The 24,006-nt window shown below is 50.2% G+C and overlaps 1 protein-coding gene across 2 annotated transcripts; it reads left to right on the forward strand.

Moving 5' to 3' along the window:
• Nucleotides 1-622: 622 nt before the first annotated feature.
• Nucleotides 623-3,930, forward strand: NKX2-1 (NK2 homeobox 1). 2 transcript variants are annotated; one of them, XM_067030682.1, is made up of 3 exons: nucleotides 623-635; nucleotides 1,858-2,243; nucleotides 3,203-3,930. In XM_067030682.1, exons 2-3 carry the CDS (start codon nucleotides 1,871-1,873, stop codon nucleotides 3,928-3,930), a joined length of 1,101 nt encoding a protein of 366 aa, XP_066886783.1. In that variant the 5' UTR covers nucleotides 623-635; nucleotides 1,858-1,870. The 2 variants fall into 2 exon arrangements, with proteins under 2 accessions (XP_066886783.1, XP_058911635.1); XM_059055652.2 differs by lacking the exon at nucleotides 623-635 and adding an exon at nucleotides 1,072-1,148.
• Nucleotides 3,931-24,006: the final 20,076 nt, after the last annotated feature.

Genomic DNA, 24,006 nt, shown 5'->3' on the forward strand with positions numbered 1-24,006 from the left:
CTCGGCTCCGTAGTCCACTCTGCTGGAGGCCCGGGCCGGGCCGGAGCGGCGCGGCGGATGCCTCCGGCGGGCTGGGGAGCGCAGTCCACAGTTTCTCCTCTCCAGGCGCCCAAGGACCCTCAAGGCGCGGGGCTCACACTTGAAGCCTGAGAACGCGCAGACAGGAAACCCACTTCCTCCTAAGCAGTTTCTTGCTACCCGGATGAGAGGCGCCCAATTGAAGCAGAATGATCCTCATCTACTAATATCCAGAGTGGCCACAAAGAGACTGGCCATTTATGCCGGCACTTTAAGCAAAGATATTTGGTTACTGCCGGGGAAGCAAGTGCACTTTTGCATGGCTGAGCTCCGGGTGGAGGCAAGCCTCAACCCAGCCTCCCGCCCGCTCGGCTGCTCACGCCCGGGGACTCGCCCCCTCCCGGCCAGCTCGTCCCGCCGGGGTTCAGGCTCAGTTCCACCCGGCAACAGGCAGGCGGGCACTCACGACGCTCCCTGCCCGAGCCCTCCCTGAAGCATCAGGGGGGAAAACAGCGTGACCCTGGGCTTGGGTGCTGGGGCTGTGATGTCCTCGGAAAGTCAGCTCCAGTCCCAGAACCCCGCGAGTCCGGGCGATGGGCGAGGGTCGGGGACACCAGGTTTGTTCGAGGTGGAGCAACTTCAGAGATGGCCCTTCGCGTTAATCCCCCCAGCTTCTCAGCTCGGGCGGCCAGTGGTGTCCTTGCCTTAGCAGGGGATGGGGGTGGGGAAGGGTAGCCGAGTGTGGGTTGGGGGGGAGGCGTGAAGCATGGGGCCCTAGCCCTCTGGGAAGACCCTGAGCTGGGGGGAGGGTGGCGCGGGGATCTGGGACAGCCTCTCGGCGGCAGCCGATCCCCTGCTCAGCGCCTCCTCCGCCCGCTGGGATTCTCTCTCGGGTAGGGGGGAAAGGGGGCGGGGAGCAGAGGTGTCCTTCTGACGGCGGCAGAAGAGGCAGACAGACTGACAGACACGCAGACCAACAGTGGAGCCCTAGGGTTCGTCCCCTGACTCCCGAGCTCCTTTGGTGGCGACTGGGGCTCGGCGCTGCGAAGCCAGATGTGGTCCGGAGGCGGTGGGAAGGCGCGGGGCTGGGAGGCCGCGGCGGGAGGGAGGACCAGCCCCGGCAGGCTCAGGTGAAAACCCACCCGCCCCTCGGCCCACTCCCCGTCCCCGCCCGAGGAACCCCGACCGAACTGGAAAGTGGTTCACTTTGTAACTCCGCAAGTTGGTTGCAAAGCGGCGTTCACCTTCCTTCCTCCCCAACATCCCTCCTCCTCGGCTACTCCCCATCCCACCTCTTGCCCTCCCCTCTCTCGGTTCCCTCCTCCTTTCCCTACCCCCCGCCTCCCCCCCCCCCCCAGCGCGCCACCGCACCCCACAAAATTGGGGGTAGGGGTTCCGGGGGAGGGGGAAAGAAATGCTTTGGGTCGCGTCTCTGCCTCTCTCTCTCTGTCTCTCTCTCTGTCTCTCTCTCTCTCTCTCCCTCTTTGAGACCTAAAAATCCTGACAAGTGAAACTTAAAGGTGTTTACCTTGTCATCAGCATGTAAGCTAATTATCTCGGGCAAGATGTAGGCTTCTATTGTCTTGTTGCTTTAGCGCTTACGCCCCGCCTCTGGTGGCTGCCTAAAACCTGGCGCCGGGCTAAAACAAACGCGAGGCAGCCCCCGAGCCTCCACTCAAGCCAATTAAGGCGGACTCGGTCCACTCGGTTACGTGTACATCCAACAAGATCGGCGTTAAGGTAACACCAGAATATTTGGCAAAGGGAGAAAAAAAAAAGCAGCGAGGCTTCGCCTTCCCCCTCTCCCTTTTTTTTTCCTCCTCTTCCTTCCTCCTCCAGCCGCCGCCGAATCATGTCGATGAGTCCAAAGCACACGACTCCGTTCTCAGTGTCTGACATCTTGAGTCCCCTGGAGGAAAGCTACAAGAAAGTAGGCATGGAGGGCGGCGGCCTCGGGGCTCCGCTGGCGGCTTACAGGCAGGGCCAGGCGGCACCGCCGGCCGCCGCCATGCAGCAGCACGCCGTGGGGCACCACGGCGCCGTCACCGCCGCCTACCACATGACGGCTGCGGGGGTGCCCCAGCTCTCGCACTCCGCCGTGGGGGGCTACTGCAACGGCAACCTGGGCAACATGAGCGAGCTGCCGCCGTACCAGGACACCATGCGGAACAGCACCTCGGGCCCCGGATGGTACGGCGCCAACCCGGACCCGCGCTTCCCCGCCAGTAAGTGAGGCCGCCCCACTGCAGGGCCGCGGGTTGAGCGCCGGAGGCGCGGGGAGAGCCGCCGGGCAGGCGCGGCGCCTGCCGGCTGCGCGCTGGGCATCAGGGTGGGCGGCCGGGCAGTGGCGCCAACGAGTCGGGCGCAGGAGCTGGGGAGTCTTCCCTTGTTGAGCTGAGGGGCTCCACGAAGAGGCACTTGGTAGCTCTGGGGTCCTGAGGGCAGGAGCTGGTATTTGGCGTCTGTCAGATGCGGCCAAGTGGCCGCTCTGCTCCGCGCGGGAGACCTCGGAATACGGAGGGAGGTGGCCCCCTAACTAAGAGAGCCCGGACGAGCAGGGCGCGGAGAGGCGCGGCCTGGCCGGGAGGGAGGTTGCCCTGCTGGGGATGATGCGCTCGGGCCCCTGGCCTGGCCCACTCTCCAGTCTAGGCTGGAGGGAGGGCTTGTGGCTCCAGAGGGGGCTCTAAATGGGCCGAACAAGTGCCCTCATTGGGGCTGACAGGAGAGAGCGGCCAACAGGAAAAGAGTCTGGGGTCTCGGGGTCTCTAGCTTTTCGAAAGCGAACACCTCCCTCTCCTAAGCTCCCAAAGCTGGAGCCTACAGCTAGACCCCAGTTCCTGGCCTGGACCCAGTTTGCTGCCCGTGGCCCACTAACTGCACGAATGTGGTGGGCTGGGCACGAAAGGAACAAGAGGAGCAGTGTTTCTCCACTCTGCTTTTTGGGTGAAGCATCGAGACTGAGGGAGGTAGCCGGGGTTGAGGCAGGGAGCTCTGCAGTAAACCCCTCGACGGCACGGCCTGGGGCAGGCGCTGGCGATCCCCGCGGCTGGGCCTCTCAGGGTGGAGGCGGCCTAGGTGAGGAGTGCGCCGTCGGGGCAGGGGCCGGGCCGGCCAAGCGCGCAGAAGGCGGAGGTGGTCTGGCCCGGCCCGGCCCCTGCCGACGCTGTGCGTTTGTCGCTTACAGTCTCCCGCTTCATGGGCCCGGCGAGCGGCATGAACATGAGCGGCATGGGCGGCCTGGGCTCTCTGGGGGACGTGAGCAAGAACATGGCCCCACTACCAAGCGCACCGCGCCGGAAGCGCCGGGTGCTCTTCTCCCAGGCGCAGGTGTACGAGCTGGAGCGACGCTTCAAACAGCAGAAGTACCTGTCCGCGCCCGAGCGCGAGCACCTGGCCAGCATGATCCACCTGACGCCCACGCAGGTCAAGATCTGGTTCCAGAACCACCGCTACAAGATGAAGCGCCAAGCCAAGGACAAGGCGGCACAGCAGCAACTGCAGCAGGATAGCGGCGGCGGGGGAGCGGGCTGCCAGCAGCAGCAAGCGCAGCAGCAGTCACCGCGCCGCGTGGCTGTGCCGGTCCTGGTGAAAGACGGCAAACCCTGCCAGGCGGGCGCCCCTGCGCCGGGCGCCGCCAGCCTGCAAGGCCACGCGCAGCAGCAGGCGCAGCAGCAGGCGCAGGCCGCTCAGGCGGCGGCGGCAGCTATCTCAGTGGGCGGCGGCGGCCCCGGCCTCGGCGCGCACCCGGGCCACCAGCCGGGCAGCGCGGGCCAGTCTCCGGACCTGGCGCACCACGCCACCAGCCCCGCGGCGCTGCAGGGCCAGGTCTCCAGCCTGTCCCACCTGAACTCCTCGGGCTCGGACTACGGCACCATGTCCTGCTCCACCTTGCTATATGGTCGGACCTGGTGAGAGGCCGCCGGGCCGGGCCTAGCCCAGCGCTCTGCCTCATCGCTTCCCCTACTGCCCGCCACACACCACCAACCACCCACTACACCGTGCGCTTCGACTTTTCTAAAGAACCTGTCCCGATAAGACCAAGGGAAAAAACACAACGACCAAACTGCTGGACGTATTTCTTTTCTTTTCTTTTTTCTTTTCTTTTCTTTTTCTAAACTGTGCAGGATTTTTTTTAAAAAAAGAAAATACAACAACCAAGCGATCCAATTCTTTAAGGAGTCTTAAACAGAGAAGGACGTAACAAGAACCGCTTTGGGGGTGTCTTTTGGGTGATTCCGATGGGTTTCCCACGCTTGGGTGGGGCGCAGTTTGGAGAGGGCTCTACGCTGACATGCCTCTGGACTCTAAAGATCGAAAACTTCACTCTGGGTACACTGTGCCAGCAAAGTGGACTTGCCTGTAAATACCAGGATTTCTTTGAAGGGGCGACGGGGGCTGGGGAGAGGAAAAGACTCCTCGACAGATCCCCCTTGCCACTGACACAAAGGAAATGCCCCCTCCTGGCCCCCTCTGGCCACCCAGGCTCAGCTGAGACCGGCCCTGGTTAAAATTGTTTTATGTTTGATGTGAACTTGTAGCTGTAAAACGCTGTCAAAAGTTGGACTAAATGCTTAGTTTTAGTAATCTGTACATTTTGTTGTAAAAAACAAAAACAAAAAACCAGTCCCCGTCCCCAGCCCTTCATATTTTTTATGGGCCTTGACAAATCTGTGTATATTATTTGGCAGTTTGGTATTTGCAGCGTCAGTCTTTTTCTGTTGTAACTTATGTAGATATCTGGCTTAAGTATAGTTCCTAAGAAGCTTCTAATAAATTATACAAATTAAAAAGATTCTTTTTCTGATTAAAAAAATCCATCTTTTGTTTGGCTTTGATTTGGCTTTTTTGGTGGTAGGGGGTGTGGCTCAACATTGGCCTGATGAGATTCGAATTGTCTGGGGGCTCAAAGGATCCTGAACCAGCTAAGGAGGCCGGGCCCAGAGTCTGCCCCAGGGAAGAGACAGTTTTGTTCTGCCTCTGAATTAAGTAGAACCAAACCTTGAGCAGTCCTGGGACTTGGCAATAGAGAGTAGAAAAGCTAAACTCCTTCCACCAGGAGGAAAAGGGAGAAAAGAAGAGAAAGAGACCAAAGGACTAGTTTTCAAAGCCAGGCTTCTGTTTCTTAAAACCTCAGAAGTATTTACCGTGATCTTATACAGCTGAGCCAGTGTTTTAAAGCAGCCGGCCTTGGACATTCGTTTTAAATAACCCTGAATGAACGATTGTTTTTACTAGATGGATCATGCCTGTAGAATTCAACATTAATTCTTTATTTCGAATCCTCGGAGGAGCCTCCTTGGGACTAGAATTCGGTGGGAGGCTGTTTTCGAAAGCGAGGAAGTTGTTAGGGGTTTCGTTTCTGCTCTAAAACAGTTATCCCCGCACAGGCTGGCCGACGGCTTCTCATGGCTTCTCCGGCCTTGGGCGGTGTCCGACTGGGCTGCTGGCCTTGGGGACACCCCTGGCAGGACTTTGGGAGCTGGCCTTTCTGCTCTTTGTTCCAAGGTTTCCATCTCTGGGCTCCTGGTCTCCTAAATCTTTGTGGTAAGGAATCTTTCTCCTGTCTCCAACTCTCCACCTCTCCCTGCGCTCCCCCCGCCCCCATCCCAGCAAAAACAGAAAGCAAAACAAACAAACAAACAAAAAACTTTGACCTCTCTCGCTACCTCTAATTTCTCGGTCTCTTTGGTACCCAGATATAGCTGTTGGGGAAGTCTTCATTGCCCCGGGAAGGCGAGGAAGAAGGACTGGTTGTGGACAGAGAGAAATCGTCGTCCCTAGATGGGCTGTTGCCCCTTCCGTGTCACCTCTGACAAACCTACAGGAAAGGTGGCCGGGTGGGCTGTGGACAGATGCCCCTCCCGGCACTTTTCTCTAGGCCTGAAAGTGTTTGATTGTGGAGGATTGATTCATATTTGGCATGTACTCATTTATCGCCTGGAATTTCAACTTTCTTTTTCCCCCTCTTGCCTGTCACCACCTTTTCTTCCTCTTCTTTGCAGCTCATTCTGACTCCATCTCTCTCTTCCCAGACCTCCACCCTCACCCCCCAGAAATGTGTAAGGAAAAGGGGGGGGGTGCGGAGGTGTGTGTGTGTGCTGGCACCAGCAGTCCTCTCTGTTGACTTCCTGGGGGCTCTTCTCCGTGGCGCCCTGACTGGGGACTAGGACGGACTTCCTCCCTCGGGTCTGACTGCTGAGATACTGTTTTCAGTATCTAGAAGAGACTCGGAGATTTCGAGAGGGCGGTTGGTTAGATCTAGAGAGTGTGCTAGTTGGGGGAAGTCTCAGCGGCCTCACGTTTTGGAAAACAAGGAAAAACCCGGGAGGTCTGAACACTTGTATTGGAATGGGCGGCAGTGGTCCTGGGACAGTGTGTGTAGGTAGTTAAGTCACCCAGCTCAGGCCCGGCTTGGCAGGGGAGATGTTAATGCTAAGATCTGAATTCTGTGGGGTGGGAGCTTACGCACCACCTGCCCCCATGCCCGACACAAGGGAGGGGCTGGGCGGGAGGTGCCTGACAATGGCCAGGGGGGCTGTCCCCCCAACCCATCTCACCCGGAGCGGCCCCGGCCCCAGAGAGTAACAATTTTAGTGAGCTGTGGTACCCTCAGTCTTATCACCCTTGCACTGGTTGGAGTTTCTACCAAATACATTCTTCTCCCTGCCGTCTAGAGTTGGCTTAATTTTGAAGTCTGTTTACTGGTCCCGAGAAAAGGTGAATTCAGCCGGGTCTGCAGATGGGACCGAGACAAACAGGGCCTTGGCCCCTTCTCTCCATCCGTCACACGGGGTCCACCAGCTCCGGTCCCCGGCCGTGCATCGCTGTAGCTGCAGGAAGCGTCCTGGTGGGGAAAAGGGTGTGCGCTGGGTGCAGCGAAAGACCAAAGACGGAGACACACTTCATCCCCACATCCCGGTCAGCCTCTGCGATCTTTGTCTTCTCCAGCAGTGGACCTCCCCTAAGTCTCCAGCATCTCTGGCCCGGGGAGCTTCTGGTCTCCTCTGATGGAGAAAGACTTCTGGTGATGTCCCTGAGGCTGAAATGCCTGGAAGAGCCAGAAGCTTCTCCACGAGCGGGGTGGGGGGGCAGCGCTGTTCGCCCCGAGGTCCAGGAGAAGCTGAACGCCGCCACCTAAGCACCCTATCCATCCCTAGGCCCCGATGGCTTCGGGAAGTGGGGGAGATTTTGCAGACAGCATCCCCCCCCTTCCTCCTCTTCCCCACCCCCAACCCCGCCATGTAAACACGAGGACTTTCTCAAGAGCCTTGGAGAGCGGCTCTAGTGGCTTCAGGGCCTGAAACCCCAGGCTTGGCTTGTTTGATGTTTAGCATCCCAAAGCGGCTCCCCACCCACGCCCCAGCCTGGGAACCCGGAGCTGTGGGTCGGAGAGGCAGGAAAGCTGCCCTCTCAGCTGGCCGGGCCAGGGACTGGGCCGGGCTTAGGGGAGGCGACAAGATCGGGAAAGAGATGCTCCGAGCCGGAAACAAGGGAGCCCGGGCTGCCGCCGCCCCCAACAGGAACAGAAGCGGGTAAAGCTAGAGTCCTCAAGCCCAGGAGGTCGGTGGGGGCAGGGGATGCGTCACCAGCCAGGGCACCGGCTCTGGGACCGGGCCGGCAGGGTGGGAAGTAGCTCGGGGCCCACGAGTGAAGTCAGAGGCAGGCCGGAGCCGGCTCGGCGAGAAGCGCTCAGGGCACTTACTCCTGGAGGCGGGGGCGGCCCCGCGCGCTCCAGTCCAAGGGCCTCGCAGGAGGCAGCGCTTCTTCCCACCGCTTAGGGCTTGGCCTTTCGAAGGGTAAGACTGGCTCGGGAGCCTTCCAGGGGATTTTAATCGTCCTGGGGCAGGGGTAGGCCTAGGTCTGGCCTTGAGGTCCCCGATTTTGAGACCTCAGGGAAGAATTCTCATACTTTAGAGGCCGCACACTCTCCGAGCGCGCTCGCGGGCATTTGGGCGCCGGTGAGAGGCTTTCTCCGGGCGCGAGTGCACAAAAGGTAGCGCGAGTCTCTTCTCAGGCGACCCGGGATAAAAGGAAAGGAGAGCGGGGTTTTCTGACTTCCAACTCATTAGGGACCAGGTAAGGTCAATGCTTTCTCTATTATGGCTTTATCTTAAAAGCGGGTCAATTTAAGATAAGGGGGGGGGAAATCCAGGATCTGTGTGAACCATGCTGATAAAGACTGACCCCTTTCCTGAACTAAAAGCAAGCCAGGCAGACATTCATTTTCTTTAAACAAGAGAGCTGTGAGAAGCTGCCTTGACTTCTGTTCTAATGTCCCCAGTCTCTCTAGACATGGCTCTCCCTCCCCTCCCCCACAATTATTGGTGTGTGTGTGGAGTGGAGAGCCAGGCGATCGAGGATATTGTTTGCGGAGAACTAGAAAGCTGGTTGGGAAATGTGAATCTAAGATGATATGGCTCTTAGGCATGGTTTGCTGGCTTGTTTGTTTCAAATGCTGCTGTCTTTTAGAATGGATGGAAAGCAACAGACTTGAGTATTGGGAGGGATGAGCCTGAACGTGTTCCTTGATCGGTTCCCTATTAGGAGATGCTGGGTACCACCTTCCTCTGGCCCTCCCTGCCTTCCTGACTGGTGTGCTTGTGGTTGTGCAATTGTGTTCTGTGGCTTCAGGCCACCCTCTGTGGGGCCCAGTTTGGGCCTATGCCTCAACTTGGAGCACAGAAAGTTTCCTGGTGCCTCTTTGGCCAGTAGCTTCAGGAAAAAGCATCCTATTCCCCAGTCACCCTCTGTGGCAAGCTTGTCCATCCAAGTGGCTGAAGGAATTGGGTGTTGATGGGAGTAGAGGAAATAATGTTTTTATTGAAGGGGAGAGCCAAGGTCTGAATGTCACCTCCCCTCCATGTAGTTGTAGTTCTAAACTTTCCTTGATGGTTCTCAAAGAAACGGAGGAGGAACAGGCTCAGCATCTCGAGAGCACAGCTTCTGCCTCATCTGAAGCCACAGCTGAAGTGGCTGGCTGTACTTCTCTCTGATAGTGACCTAATGCCCTACTTGGAGGGCATCTAGGCGCAGCCCCAGGATTCTCATTTGATAATGTTTCCCATTTTGTTTCTGCTTCCTAAACATGTATTGTGTTTGTTATTAGTTGAGTTGTAACACAGTTTTGGAAAGGGTGAGATTTAAATTGACTTTCCTGTTTTATTTCCTTTTTAGTTATTTGCAGGACACTGCAATGTAAATTGGTCACCGTTAATGTTCTCCTTGAAATGAGAACAAGCATTAAAAAAAATTACAGGCAATAACAGACTTTGTTAAAGAGGGCTCTTTTTTCCAATACAATATTCACATCTGATTCTGCCCACTCTGTATGTAGGTGTAAGTGGTTGCATACAGACACCTGTCTGTGTGTGTATTAAATATATACACATATGTATCTAACATATCTATTTTATTAAGATATTCAAAAAGAAAAAAATTAATATAGGATTCTCTTAGTAGGGGATCTTACAGAACCTGTTAGATGCAAGAAAGTTGAATGCATTTACTACCTCAAGTAAGATGTCACATGAAACTGAGTTTTCCTTAAGAAAATCAAGTAAATGAAAACCTTCTTTAGTTTTTCCCACTTTAAATTGGAATATTAATTTATTTTCATATGAAACTCCAGAGAACTAATTATGTTTGGGGAAAATATTAAAATTTGTCCTTAAAGAAAATGAACTTGTTGCCTGAGACACACAGCTGTAGATGAGACTTCTTGAAGCAATCTACAACAAAAATTGTTGTCATGTGCTGCACCTACATTACCCACTAGTAGAAATCGTTGGTATGAACACCGTTTCCAGCTAACAAAAACAAATGGAAGTGTTGCTGCCCCTTGTTTGTAGCAAGTATCCCCCCTACTCTGGCCTTCACAGAGTAGTGGAAATAAAAGGGCAGATCTGAGTGTAGTCTGACAACAAGAAAAAGACAAACTTTCCCTCTTCCTTCCCCCCATTTTGTACATTTCCTGGAATCCTGTCTTTGATTGCTACATGAAATTGTCAGTAATGCCAGGCTGTTGGTGGAGTGTTAAACATTGCATTTCTAGGGTTTCTGGTGATTGTTGACAATGTCATTTCTACAAAAGATGTCGGGGCCTGAAAAGTGTACTTGGATACCCTTTTCCAGTTGCTATGTCCTGGAGCAATTCTGTGGAAAATCACCCAGAACGGCCTGTCCTCCACCTTACCTAGCATTCTCCCTCCCAATGTTGCTGTGTGAAGGTGTCCAAAGCTCTAGGAAAACAAGGGTTTATTTGGTCTGAGTGTGACCGATTTACCTGATCTCCCAGGCACGCACAAGGCTGAGTGCGGGCCTCGCAGATGTAAAGCTGGGAATTACCTTAATGACGCGAAGAGGACTAAGAGCTGGCTCCTCTAACCTAGGAGACCAGGTCAATGGTTTAACAAATCTGACTATGTGTATAGAGGGAACGCCGCAAGTTAGGGTCCCTTCAGGTGCCGGCAGAGCACCAGGTTTCTAAACAGACTTTTTCAGACAGGCTTTTTCAGAGGAGACTCTGAAGCCTAAAGGATTAAACTTCTCTCCCCACTCCTGGCCCCTCAATGGTGCCTTGAGGTCTGCAAGGCACTGTTTTCTGGGTGGAGTCTAAGGAGGTCAGTGGTTCTGGCCAGTGATGGCATCTGCCTTCCCCTGTGAGTGTGCTTCAGATAGAATTGCAACTCTTGCACCACGGGTGTGCACAGAGCATACATCCCTGCCTCTGGCCAGGGCAAACAGAAGTTGTAGCCAGTTCATTACTACTCATCAACCTGCAATAGTCACTGAAATGTTGGTTACTGCTCCCTGGCAGGACTGCTGAGGCTGGCGCCAGAGTGTAGTAAATTTTGGAAGTGCTGCAGTGTATCATACCTACAACTCACGCAGCTGGTAAAACTCAGATAGCTGTCTGCATGTCACTTTGGCTTCATGTTGAAATCAAATGGGAGAGCCGTTGGAAATATTTAACAAAAGCCAACTTACCCACAGCCATAATCTAGCACAGGATGGGGGGTAAAGAGAAAATCTTTGACAAAGATTGACAAAGATGGTGCCATACAAGGACCATCATGCATCCGTAACAGTTGACATTAACCTTCTGGTGTGAACTGTTTTCTAACAACTACAATGCCACACCAACCCAAAATTAGTTGTTGAAAATTCTCGACGTGGCTAAATACTTAGATTCTGTTGGTTGGGTGTCTGTGGAAGCTGGGGGGTTCTGTGTTTGTGGTTCTGTTCACTGGTAAGACAAGAGAGGAAAAGAGAGGAGAGTGGAAAAGAGGAGAGGGGAGGGGAGAGGAACAACTGTGCCCAGTGAAAGTGTGTGAGGTTCTGTTGTTGTCTGACACTGAGTCTCCCCGGTTAGAGCTGGTCTTTAGGTCGAACCATTGGGGCAGGGTGGATGAGTGAGTGTATGGTGTCTGGTGTTTAGGGGTGATGCTAGTAAAGAGGGCTGGGGGGCAGAATGGGTGGAAGTGTGTGTACCATGTCTTTGCGTTGGGCCAGTAACACAGTGGCAACGTAATTATCCAGCTTAAACATGCTCAAATGGCAAAAAGTTGCAAAATAGATGACCACCCTGAGAAGAGAGGGAGCTGGTTACAGAGGTCTGCAGCCATCATCCTTTTTTCAATACATTTTAAACAAGAGGATCTAGCAAGTGATTCCGATTCAATACACATAATCAGTTTGCAAGTCTTATTTCCATTTGAAAACAGGGCCATTTGCAATCATAAGAGCTGGACACGCTGGGCTGAAAGATTCAGAGCGCTTTCCGAGCAGATGATGGGTGACAGAATCTGCAGGCAAGCACTAAATATTTTCTTCTAGCCTCAGACCTTATGCATCAGCCTTCAGTCCCGATGTATTTTAAATCGAATATTCCTGTTGAATATATAACTTAATTGCTTAGAAAATCGAGACTCAATGATTGGAGGGGGAAAAAGCCGGCAAGAAAGGTGAGAGAAACCGTGTTAGTTTTTTTCCCAGGTGCTGGTTAACAGTTATTTAGTGAAGAGTACACGGATAAAAGATTTGATGAAAAATTCAAGCTTGTTTTTAAAGTTAGGGCCGCCAGAAGAGGTTGTCTGGAGCTAAAATTCGAGGGTTAGAACTGCGAAGCCCTGCGCGGATGCGGCGGGGGCCAGCGGGGCGGGGACGGTGAGCTGCCACCGAAGCCCAGGGGGCTGCACCGCGGCCTCCAGCCTCACCGCCAGAGGCCTGAGACCCACTCCCGGCCTCGCGGTTTCATATTGGCTGTCAGGGGTCTCAGCTAGAAGTGTGGGCACTTAAAATCTCGATCTATTTTAAGGTCTCTCGTTGAAAGTGTTGGTTTCCAGGATCAAGAGAAGCAACTGTCCGCGACCTCCCCATTCCCGCGGGCGGCCTCGGCTCTCCCCACCCCCTCGGCCTCCCCTCCAACCTGGGTCCGAGGCCTCCCCCCGCCCACCTGCGGCCTCCCCACCCCCCAGCGCCCAGCCCGAGGCCTCAGTTTCTCCTCCCACCCAGCCTCGTCCCCCCACCCCCCAAACCAGCGGTGACTCTCCACCCGGTTCCTAGCTGGGGAGAGGAGAAACCTCCGCTCCCCGCTGCCTGCCCAGCCGGCCCCCAGCCCCTTCTGGGAACCTCCCCAAGAAGTCTGGTGTGTGGCTGAGTAGAAATTTCCCGTGAATTTTGACCCCACTTTATATAGTGAATATATTAGTTCACTGGGTCACGACGATGATCCAAACCCTAATCTGAAGGGATTTTTTAAACGATCTTAAAACACAACCTTTCTCTGAACAAATAAAATCAAACAAAGCCAGCGAACTGCTGCTGTTTTCCCTGTTGAGTGTTCCTAAGGAAAAGAGAGATTCCGCCTCTGCCCAGATACCAACATCTAACGAACTTTCTAGTAGGCTGAAACTCAATCTAATAATAGCATGTGCTTAATGTCGATTCCATTTTTATTTCGAAAGGAGATAATTTATTAACCTCCTCAAGTTGGTGCCTCTTAGGCAGGTGTTGTGTTTTTAGACGTCCTTGCAAAGCATTTTCGCCTCTGGGAAGATCTCAGGAGAACCAATAGACGGAGCGGGGGCAAGTGGGGGGAGATTCTGCACAGCTCCTGCTGGCTTACTCAGTTTTCTGCAAAACTCATCCTAAAAGCCCTGGTGTTCTTTTTAACAGATGTCAAGTTACAGGGACCACAAAGATCTAAAGACATTCTTCACACATACACACACCAGCTGTAACCTCTCTAGTTTGTTTGTTTGTTTTCCTCTCTAGGACCCATTTTGTGGATAAGCAGGAGTGGTCCTGAGGCACAGGTCCACCCTGAGCCAAGGGGTGGGAGCAGGTCAGGCTTCCTACAACGGGGAGCCTCCACACTCCCTATTTCTGCAGAGCGGGAGGACAGAACTCCAACAACTGACAGGAGGTGAGGGTGAGGCTGGACCAGTAGGACCCATGGGATCTGCTAGGGTGTAGGGGAGCTAGCTCCTCCACCTGAGGGCAGGGCCCCAGCCTAGGCTCGTCTGGGTAGTCAGAGGGGGTGCACAGGAATATGTCCCGCAAAGAATCAGAGAGCCAGAGCAGGCTCTCAGGCAGGAAGTTTCAGCCACCTTACAGCCCCATAGCGATATGGTGACTACATAACCATTTCTAGGAGTGCCGGTTGAATTGTGCTGATTCCTTTCCACTCTCGTGGACCGCCCTGGGGACCAAGCATACACAGGTTTAGGATTGCTGGCCCTTCTTCAGCAGCAATCCTAATCTGGGGGAAGAAACTTCAACCTGCCTTACTCAGGAAGTTCTGTCCCTGACTCCCAAGGCTGATGTGGGAGACCCTCATTAGGACCCAAAGATCACCTGCAGAAGCATCATATTCTTGTATTTATAGCCCGAAGTGACTTCATTATCTACTTTTCATTTGTTTCCTCATCCTCCTCGTTTTCTATTTTTTCATTTCAATGCCCACATTTCACTTGCTTACTTGTCCAATTCCAGCCTCATAGCTGCAGTATTTCTTCATAGGCAATTCGGTATCATTTTCCTAATGTCAGTACTAAAAGGAAAAGCAGATAAAGTGGATGCGCCAAGCCATAGAGAATGAAAGCCAGCAAGGCCCATATGGGAGGCCAGTTGGGGGGTAAGAAGACCAGAGAACCGCCAAGGTCAGCCTATCAGAGGACTAGCGAGAAAAATGAGGAAAGCAAAGAGAAGCAGCAGCTCAGGGAAATTCAATTAATGTCAGTAGATGGGAAGGAAGGAATATAGCCCCGACCTAAGGCGTACGCCTGGCCTGGGCAGGCATAGAACGGGCTGAAGAGGAAACATGTCTGTGTATGGTGGTCCGTCTTTGAGCTGAGGGGCGAATCTAGGAAGCCCTTCCTTCCCTCCGGCCAGACCTTAAGAAAAAGGACTTTATGCCAGAGTCAATAAAAGGGTTATGGAGCTGAGGGACCAGGGACTGGAGTTCGCCTCCCAAATTCCAGCCTGGCCAGCTCCGGGCTCTCTACCCCGGGGAGGAGCGAATTCCTGGGAACCTGATGGCGGCGGGGGGAGGATGGTGGTAGAGGGCAGAACCACCCGGTGAGGAAATAGTGGCTTCTGGAAACTTCCGTGGAAACATACAAAAACCCGTTCCTTCACACAAGTGCCCCAACCCTCCTCTCTGCATCTGGAGAAGGGACTGTAGAGAAATTGGTCTTGGCCGACCCTGACTGTTGGACAGCGCCCCCTTTCGTCCCTGTAGGCGCGGCCTCGAAGGAGGCGCCACGTGGAAGGAGTCCCAACCGCCTGGGAAAAAGGCAGGGCGATTCCGCTGGGACTCGGAGCCGAGCCCGCCCCGCAGCCCTCACCTTCGGGTCCTGATCCGTTTCCTCAGGTGGAAGGCGGGTCCCCAGGGGGCGACCGGTTACCCGCGACCCTGGAGGACGCGCTGCGGGCAGAACCGCGTCGGTGCTGGAGGTCCCTTCGCAGAGCCGGGCGCGCTCCCCACGCCCTCCCCGGGCCCGCCCGGCTCTGTGGGGCGCTCGCAGCCTCTGAGCCGCAGCCCGGGAGGAGGCCAGGGCTTGCCCCGCCGCCGGGGTCTCTGCCCCCGGGAGGAGGGGGAGGAAATCCCCACCCCCCAACTTTCAACGACCGACCAGTCATCCCCTCCTACCGTCGCCCAGCCTGCTTGCAGCCTTCTCCCAGGGGTCTGAATCCCCGGGGCCCTTCCTTTTTTAAGGGTCTCGCGCACACTGTGATATATTTTTGCTGCAACATATTAACCCTTTTAATACCCTAGCATGACACTGTTAGCGAGGACCTCATGTGGTTGGTGACCGCGGAAGGGCACATTTGAGACTCTTCCCCGCCATTGAGGCATAGGCTCCCCTCCCCACCCGTGAGGCCGAGGAGAGGGACCCAGGCCGAGCGGCGGCCCGTCGGGACGGAGGGCGGCCGCCCAGCCTTCCAGCCGTCGGCGCCCACCGCTCGGCCCCAGCGGCCAGAGGCGTCCCGCATCTCGGTCCCCGGCCCCTCGGCGACTCCGCCGTCGGGGCTTTTTCCGGGAAGGATGAGGCACCGCAGAGCAAAAGCAGGCAAGCCGGCTCCAGACTCCCAGGTCCTCCCTCCTGGACCCTCGCGCTCGGCCTCCCTCCCCCGTTAATGTTCTTCATTAATTTCGGAGGCAAGGATGTCCAACTTTGGGGGGAGTTCGTTTCATCTCTCCTAAATTCAGAAACGGAGTCTTCAAAAGTCTTAATGTACGTGTTTAGTTTTTTTCTAGCATTCAAATGAATGCGAAGCCACGGATCGAATCCCGTCACTCATTTGGGGTTAGCTTCTCCCGATATTTCACACGGAAAACAAAACTGGGTCCCTCTTATTTGTACTTGTCCTTAACCTTTGCAGCAACTGCTGTAGATGCGGCTCTATCCATTCTCTAATAGATTTTTACCAGGGGCTGGTGACAGAGAACTGATTTCTTTTCTATTAGGATTTAGCACATCTTTGTTGAAGGCCTGTAGAATGACCAGGGATTAGATTTGCATCTCTTAGACGCCCTGTGTGGTCTTTGTGCGAAGCTTGTAACTGTTAAAAATGACTTGTTAGGAAGCGTGTGGGCTCTCATCGCTCTCCTTTTGACAGAATGATTGTGAAATTCAGATTGGCCCTGTAGGATTTAGCCTGCAGATTCCACCTGAACTCGAAGCAATTAGACCCTAATCTCACTGCAATCATATTTGAGTTAGGATTTGTTGCACATTGTTTACTTCAGTTAAAAGTAGTGGAATATCTATATCTATATATTTTTTTTTCTCCAGCTTTTAAAGTGAAATCTCCAGGCGTAAAACCTGAGGATTTCTTAGAAACGGTTTTGGTGGCGATGGGGATTTCTTTTTGGTACGGTTTCCTCCCAGTCCTCCCGCCCGCCCCTCCCCCATTTAAATAACTCTTCTTTCTTCCCCTGTGGCCACGCTAATGCCCGGAGCATCTTCTCAGGGGCTGAATTCAGGTCTTCTGGGAAGAACCGCTTGGAGATGACTCCCTGCTTCCAGGGGCGCCCAAACTCCGGCGTCCCCAAGTCCCCGACTGGGTTCCTCCGTCCCGCTGGAGCGCGGAGCTTGCCCACCCTCGCTGGCTGGCGGGCTGGTCCCCGCGTGAGCTCCGTGCAGCGGGCGCTGGTCGGGTCGGAGGTCCGGCTTCCCGCGGCGGAGCAGACGCTTCTAAGGCGCCCGGCACCCGCTCGGCCGCACGGCGACTACGAGGCGGCGCGGTTACTGCGACCGCTGCGTGGGTCCGGAGCTGCCCCCGGGACCCACTGCGGTCCCTCGGCGCCAGGAAGTGGGGGGAGGGAGGGTGGTCTCCTCCGCACCTCTACCGGCCCGGCGGGCGTGGGACCTCGCGGCCTGGCTGCGGCCAAAGTTTAGGCCCGAAGCGCCCGGGGCGGCCTCCAGCCTCTCCTCGCCGGGCCCCGGCCCAGGGCGCGGGGTTCCGGGCGTCCCCTTGACGGGCCGTCAGGCTCTCAGCGATTCTCAGGGCGTTTCACCCCGCCGCGGTTCCCAAAGGGTCACCTGCGGTTACTGTCAAATCAGGTCACCTTCGTAGCATTTCTTGATCTGTGGTGACTTTATCGCCTTCGTTTATTTATCCAATGCGACTTTGTCACTTTATTTCCTCAGAACATCTCATTGGGGAGACACATGACAATGACTCCGGGTTATCGGGATTTTTCTACTTTGATTCACAACCACTTATTTGCTCCCAGTGAGTTTGATTCGGTTCCCTGACTGCTTCACCTTTCTTAGCACTATCGAGCGAGCCAACGACGTAAACAAAAATTTTCTAGCACGGAGGACCTCAATGCCATATATTTGCGGGGGGAAAGAGGGAGATACCACTTTTGAAACTTCCCAATAAACTTTTTAATAGCAAGTGCTCTCATTGTCACTTGTCTTAGGCAGAAAAAAAAACATTAAAATGTTCTTTGTACTTGATTCCACAGGAAGGAAGGAAAGCCAGCCTACGACCTAATTCTGCCTTTGTAACGAAAACATTTTAAATGAGGAGAAAGTACTTTGCTGACACTACTTATATAAATGTGAGCAGTGCTAGCTGCTTTAAGCAAGTGGTGTTCTCTTCCAGTATTTTCTGCGGTGGAGTCTATTTTAAAGAGGCTCATCTCTTTGGATAATTCTTATAGCTAATTATTCTTAACTTTATTAAGAATTCTTAAGGGTTCAAAGGAATAAAGGATATTCTGTCTTGCCGTTGGATGGGGGGGGGGATGTGCGAATGTGGTCTTGGGGGTGGGGAGGAAGGAGGAGCAAGATGTGATAATCTCTTTGAGATCTACCAGGAGAAGTCTTGATCTATTGATTGAGGATCGCTGCTCTAAATGAGTCCTGTGTGCAGTTTAGTGCAGTTTTTCATTTGTGAATAGGGACTGTATCAAAATCCTAGTGCAACCATGACAATTGGGTAATCACACACAAGGCATCTTTGCTAATGGAGAGATTCTGTAAATATGTTTCTAGTGAATACACAGATAACAGTCACAGTGGAAGGGTCAGGTGCCACAAATCATAGATTACTCTGCCAAGGGTTGCCCGCCATCTGAGGCTTAGGAAGGACATTAACTGCCTTTGCACTCTCAGAATACTCTCCTCAGTTTGTGATTTCACTTACTTGACCCTACTTCTGTTATTAAAAAGCTGGCAGGCGCAATGAAGGCCAAGCAGGTTGGCTACCTACCCTTCTGGCAGCTCTCCAATATTCCCATTTAGCTGCCAGGAGACAAGGAGAGGAGTGAATCAGTCCTGTAAGCCTGCAGTAGCTAGAAGGTACCAGGAAAACTTCAGTGGCAGCCGGCGGATCCACCTATCAGCCCTGTTTCTAAATTCTTCACCTCATATATGTAATAAATTACTCTGGGGAATTCACTCATAGGAAGGTCAGGGAGGGGAATGATAAGAAGTGACTTAGGTACGGGAACTCTCAAGCAGTTTCTTTGGAAAGTAAGTGGTAAGTACATGACTTGATAGCTCCAGTTTTGGAGACTGCCACAAACAGAAATGCGATTTTCATTGCTAACAGGGAGCAACAATCAGGAAAAGTGTCCCTTATCAGATAGGAGTAGGGACAAATTAAGAGCTTTTAATGAAATTTGGAGGATTATCACTTCCTGTCCATAGAACAAACCTCTGGCTTTTCACATTTGCTTCAAATAGAGAAATTGGTGCTAATTTGATAAGATTTAGGTACTCAACTTTCAGGGAAATGTGGAATTGAAATATATAAAAATAATTTTTTCCTATCTTAAACTGAAACAAGCAGGTGTTTGGCATACAAGAACATTGCAAAAGCAAAATACCTCTCTCGGTAGTATTAGCATTCTTTCCTTGAAGATGTAAATCTAGGAGTATATAACATGAGAGAATCATAAGCGTGAAACAAGACTTTGTAAGTTCCCTTTGTGGGCAGGATAGGCCCTTTTCTCATACTCTTACACTGGAAGTGGCTCTGGGATCTAGAATGAACTATCATGACTGACGATAAAGCCATCACTTTTACCAGTGGGTACCGTGAGAAGTAAACTGACTTCATTAATGAAGTCTTCTCCAGGGGATTTGCTTGTGTGAGAGGACTTATAGCACTTTTTGAACAGGAAAGAAAAGTACAGTTCACTGAAGTATGAGTGTTCAGGATGGCTAGAAAAGTGTATTTGTGGAAGAATATTATATTTCTAATATGTCAGGTGGTCTCTAGATGTAAGATATTTAAAAAACCTTTTTTTTTCAAAATTAGACTATCATTACATTAGTGTATTCTTAAAGAATGGAGATAGACATTACTCATCTACATTACCAAAGGGGAAAAATACTTAAAAACTAGATGACAGGGGCTTCCCTGGTGGCACAGTGGTTGAGAATCCGCCTGCCGATGCAGGGGACACGGGTTCGTGCCCCAGTCCTGGAAGATCCCACATGCCGTGGAGCGGCTGGGCCCGTGAGCCATGGCCGCTGAGCCTGCGCATCCGGAGCCTGTGCTCCGCAACGGGAGAGGCCACAACAGTGAGAGGCCCGTGTACCACAAAAAAAAAAAAAAAAAAACAAAAAAAAAAAACCAAACCAGATGACAGACCAGCCTTATAATTTAAACAATACTGAATGGTGAACAATCTTCCAAGTTCATTTAAGCAGGAATAGGGAGAGAATCTCTATAAAAGTGAATAAAAAAGATCTTATTGTACCGATATGCCTAATTCCCCATTTTATTAGCTTATAATGCAAATCATTACTTGCTCTTGCTACTAAGAGCCATTTTAATGTAATGGATTCATTTCAGACCCTCAAGAAAACCAGACTATGTCTTTTTATAAGTTGATGAGGAACTTTCAACTGATCCCACCCAAGTTGAAGACGTAGATATATTTTTTCTTGCTTTTTAAGTTAAAAGTTGGAATTTATGCTGATGAACATTTTCCATCTTGACTAACACTTCCTGCCAGAGAAGTTTTTCTCTCAAGAAAACAGATAACAAGTGGACAAAAGGAGATTTCAAGCCTCTGTGATTTGATAGTAGTCACATTTCACATTCTTAAATTTAGAGCTGTAAACAACCATATTGTTTTTTTCCTTTTGTATATCTGCTGTTAGTCAATACCTGTGTAGTGACTGGCACATAATAGTTGTTTAGTAAGTTTGCTGAATGAATAAATTTATTAAACTCACTATTTCCCCGACTGTAATTTTTTTCTGATATATGAAAACGTAAAGATAAAGGAGTGTTATTAACATTTTTCTTTTCTTTTTAAAAATGTGAACAAAAATTTGTTAAAATTCTATGTGGGTTGACTCAGAATGACAGAAAAGTGTCCCCATTCTATGTCAGTTAGCAAGAGAGGAATCTCTGACTCACATTTCTCTGCCTATTCAAATGAAAACTGTTTTAGGTAATGCTGTAATGTTTAAAACAAACAAAAAACCCCAAAGCTTAGATGTAGCACAAAATGAACCCTAAAAATTAATGAATTGGAAAATCCACAGAGTTAATCTCTTTTTTACATTCCAGATTTAAACTTTCTATGGCACACCCACCATTCAAGACCTTTAAAACTCTAAAGGGTAGCCATCTTCTGAAGTGGTGAGGGGACCAGGAGGTCACAAATCCTTTCATTCGTTAAAGGGTGGGGATAGGAAATGGCCAGTGTGTTCTCAACACCTACTAGAAATCGTGTTGATTGTTAATAATGATGCTGCAGAGGGCTGCTCTATGGAAGGAGGTTGATGGCCAAGAGGAACCCATGATGCAGGTGCAATGGCTACTATTGCTGTATTCCCCACTTCTTTCTTTAGTGAGCGCCTCTCACATTTGTGTAGGGACTGTAGCTTTGGGGCAAAATGGAACCTTGGAGTGATGTCATTGGGGGAGGGATAATCAAAAGATTGGAAGTAGCTTCAGAGTTGGGATGCCCTTTGCCTTTTATTGGCCTGAACAGCTACTAGAGCTTCTCTTCATTGATTTGGGGCCTGCTCAAGATGATATACATGTTAAGGGAAGACTGTACTGGCAAATTCTTCTCTATTTTGAATATGGAGCCTTTCATCAATGACTGTGAGGGTATTATTTCAAGAGGAAAATGTGTGTTTATGTACCAAGGACATCCGCCGCTTCAGCTGAGCTGTCCTAGAAGACATTTGCGTGTTGGCAGCATTTTCTCAGCAAGATGAGGAAAACTGGAAGGAGTTAAACCATAATAGAACCCCAAATAAGCTGACCCTTAAATCTAAATTCCATTTGTTTCAGACTAAAAATCCTCTTTTAAAGCACTCACTTGGCACGAAGATACTGATATTACTTCCAGTTTATATCCAAACAAGCATTTACATTTTTAGTGGGTTACAGGTTATCCTTCAACTTGTGTTTCTAATGAGAAATGGAGTCACAAAAGGAACCGTTCTTTACCAACTGTTCCATACCACGTCTGGAATAATTGTGACCCACTCTTTACCCAAGAATTCTCTTGATTCCCAATTTGATAGGAGTTGGAATTTCGTCACCACCTTCATGCCAAAGTCAACTTTCTACGGTGAGAGGGTGATTATAAAATTGTGCTTAGAGCAAACAGTTGATAGAAACCAAAAACAGAGGTTGACACAAATATCCTGTTGTCAGTGTACATCCAGTTTAAACATTATATAGAAGAACTAGGGGATATCACCCTAAGACTTAAAGATTTTGTGATAAGAAAAAAAATATGGTGGCCTATTTATTGATTTTTTTCATTCAGTCAGTAAACAGTCACTGAGTGCTTACACCCGGCAAAGTACTAGGCATGGAGAAAAAGCGGTGCCTCTGACCTCAAAAACAATGTGTTTGGGGAAACAATTGTGTATATAGGCAGAGTTCAATGCAATGAATGGAGTAATGTGAGCTCTGTGCAAAATGCAGCGGAATCCCATGGGAAGAAGCGTGTATATTTGGCAGGAGGAGAAAAAGTAATGCGCTGACTTTTGAAGGAAGAGCAGAGTTTGTCAGGCATTCCAGGTGGAGGAAACAGCATGTGCAAAGGTCTGGAGGCAATGAGGAGCATACTGTGTTTAGGGAGTCATACTCAGTTTGTATTCTCGAAGCAGAAAGTGTAAAGAGAGGGTTAGGAGTAAAACTGAAGGGGTGGTACTGGCTAAATGTTTTGAAGACCCTTGAAGGCCAGACTAAGAACTGTAGGTTTATCTTGTAGCACATGGAAAGCCATAGAAAAAATTCAAACATAATCAGATGTGCATTTTAGAAAGACCATATTGTCAGCAGACTGGACAATGGATTGGAAGTGGGGACAAACTGGCGACAGTGAGACTCTATGGTGGTTGTTTTTACCTGCCTGCTTGGTATAAGAGTGCTAAAGAGAACTACCTTTCACTAAATAGATACAAATCCTCAAACCCTGGCAAGAATAAAGGCATTAAGATAGCTTTTAAAGAGAAATGACTATTGACACTGGGTAAAGGTCATTGTTTAATTTTGTATGCCCTGCGTATACCTTTTAGGGTCAAGGATGCGTTGCTCATTGTTTTACTTAGTTGTATGATTGACATCCACCTGAGCTGCCGTTTCTGTTACTGTGTTGGAAGACTGGGTGGGGTTGTAGAAATTGTGCTACCAATTGTGTCTCTAGTTTAGCTTTACCGCCTAGTCTTTGTAAGACCTTGGGGTGTCACTTTACCTCTTTGGGCCTCAGTTTTCTTAGTCATAAAGTGAGGGGCACAGCATAAGTTGTTTGTAATGCCACTTTATTTATATTGTTCTATGACTTGTGACTTTGTTTGCACTTACTAACCTCTCCTAATGTTTATTTCTTACTTCATCTGAATGATTTTTCACAATTTTAAGAGGGACAGAAACGTTTGGAAGATAATCGCAGATATGTTATTTAGGGCAAAATTCTGTTTTTATTGCACTACTTTTAACACAATTAGCCTTCCTCCTGGAAGTAGCAGGATATTGGTAGCCGTTTTGAAACTGTGGCCTCTCTGCTCAAATGAGTCACTCTTTATCCTCATATGAACAAGTTGATAATTTAAGTTGATAATTAAGTTGATAATTTAGCTCTAATTTTTAGGTTGTGGATTTTCCTTTCCAAAATGATTTGTTTCTCAGGTCAGATAATTGTATATTCTCAGAAAGCTAATGTATGGATAAAATTGTGGCCCTTAAAAGTATAGAAAATGTACTGCTTCTAATAATACTTTCCTTATTTTAAATTCCTCATTTCCTTGGAAACTTTCTGTTATTTAATGCTCTTTTTTTTTCACTTAAGGGCCCGTTTACATTAGTAATATATCTTCCAGAGTTCTGGGAGTTCATAGGGTTTGTACCTACAAAACAGCACAGCACTGTTTCTGTGCTTCAGAGATGTGTAGGGGTCCCAGGGCAAATCAAAATGTTTTTAAACGTATGACATGTGTGAAGTTGATGAAAATTCATGACTTCTCTCTGTCAGGGCTGCTTGAGCTTAAGTCATCAGAGAAAGGTGAGTGTAAAGAATTTCATTTAATACTTTAAATTCTGGAATCCTTCCCATTCCTTGTGATCCCATGTTTTAGTTATGTTCTATTTAGTAGACTGATTACGAAAATAAAAAAAAAAATAAAAATTAGCAGCATGCTCAAAATTGCTTTTCAGAATTTCCTGCTTAAACCATCACCCAGATGTATAACTTTTAAAGAGGAATTGAAATGTGGTTTGAGAATGTAATCACGTACTATAGAACATGCAAAATACATGGGAAAGAACACACGAGTGCTGTTAATTTAACTGATTATACTTTATGCTTTAGAAATATTTTCAAATTTACCTTTTAAAATTGAAAAGAAAATATTGCAAGAAAATTTTAAGAGATAAAAAAAGCCAAAATGCTTTTGATATTGAGATCAGCTGTTTTTAAGTAAAAATCCATTCAAAGCAAAATAAAAGGCATTGTGTAGTGTGTGCTGGCTAAAACTGAGAACA

This window comes from Kogia breviceps, chromosome 3 (assembly GCF_026419965.1).
Source record: "Kogia breviceps isolate mKogBre1 chromosome 3, mKogBre1 haplotype 1, whole genome shotgun sequence".
Classification (NCBI taxonomy): domain Eukaryota; kingdom Metazoa; phylum Chordata; class Mammalia; order Artiodactyla; family Physeteridae; genus Kogia; species Kogia breviceps.

Excerpts from the sequence above, each read along its gene's own strand:
- NKX2-1 (XM_059055652.2), top strand. The coding sequence starts at position 1,072 with ATGTGGTCCGGAGGCGGTGGGAAGGCGCGGGGCTGGGAGGCCGCGGCG. Across the intron at positions 1,149-1,857 it reads ACCAGCCCCGGCAGGCTCAG|CCGCCGCCGAATCATGTCGA; the intron begins GTGAAAACCCAC and ends TTCCTCCTCCAG. Across the intron at positions 2,244-3,202 it reads GGACCCGCGCTTCCCCGCCA|TCTCCCGCTTCATGGGCCCG; the intron begins GTAAGTGAGGCC and ends TGTCGCTTACAG.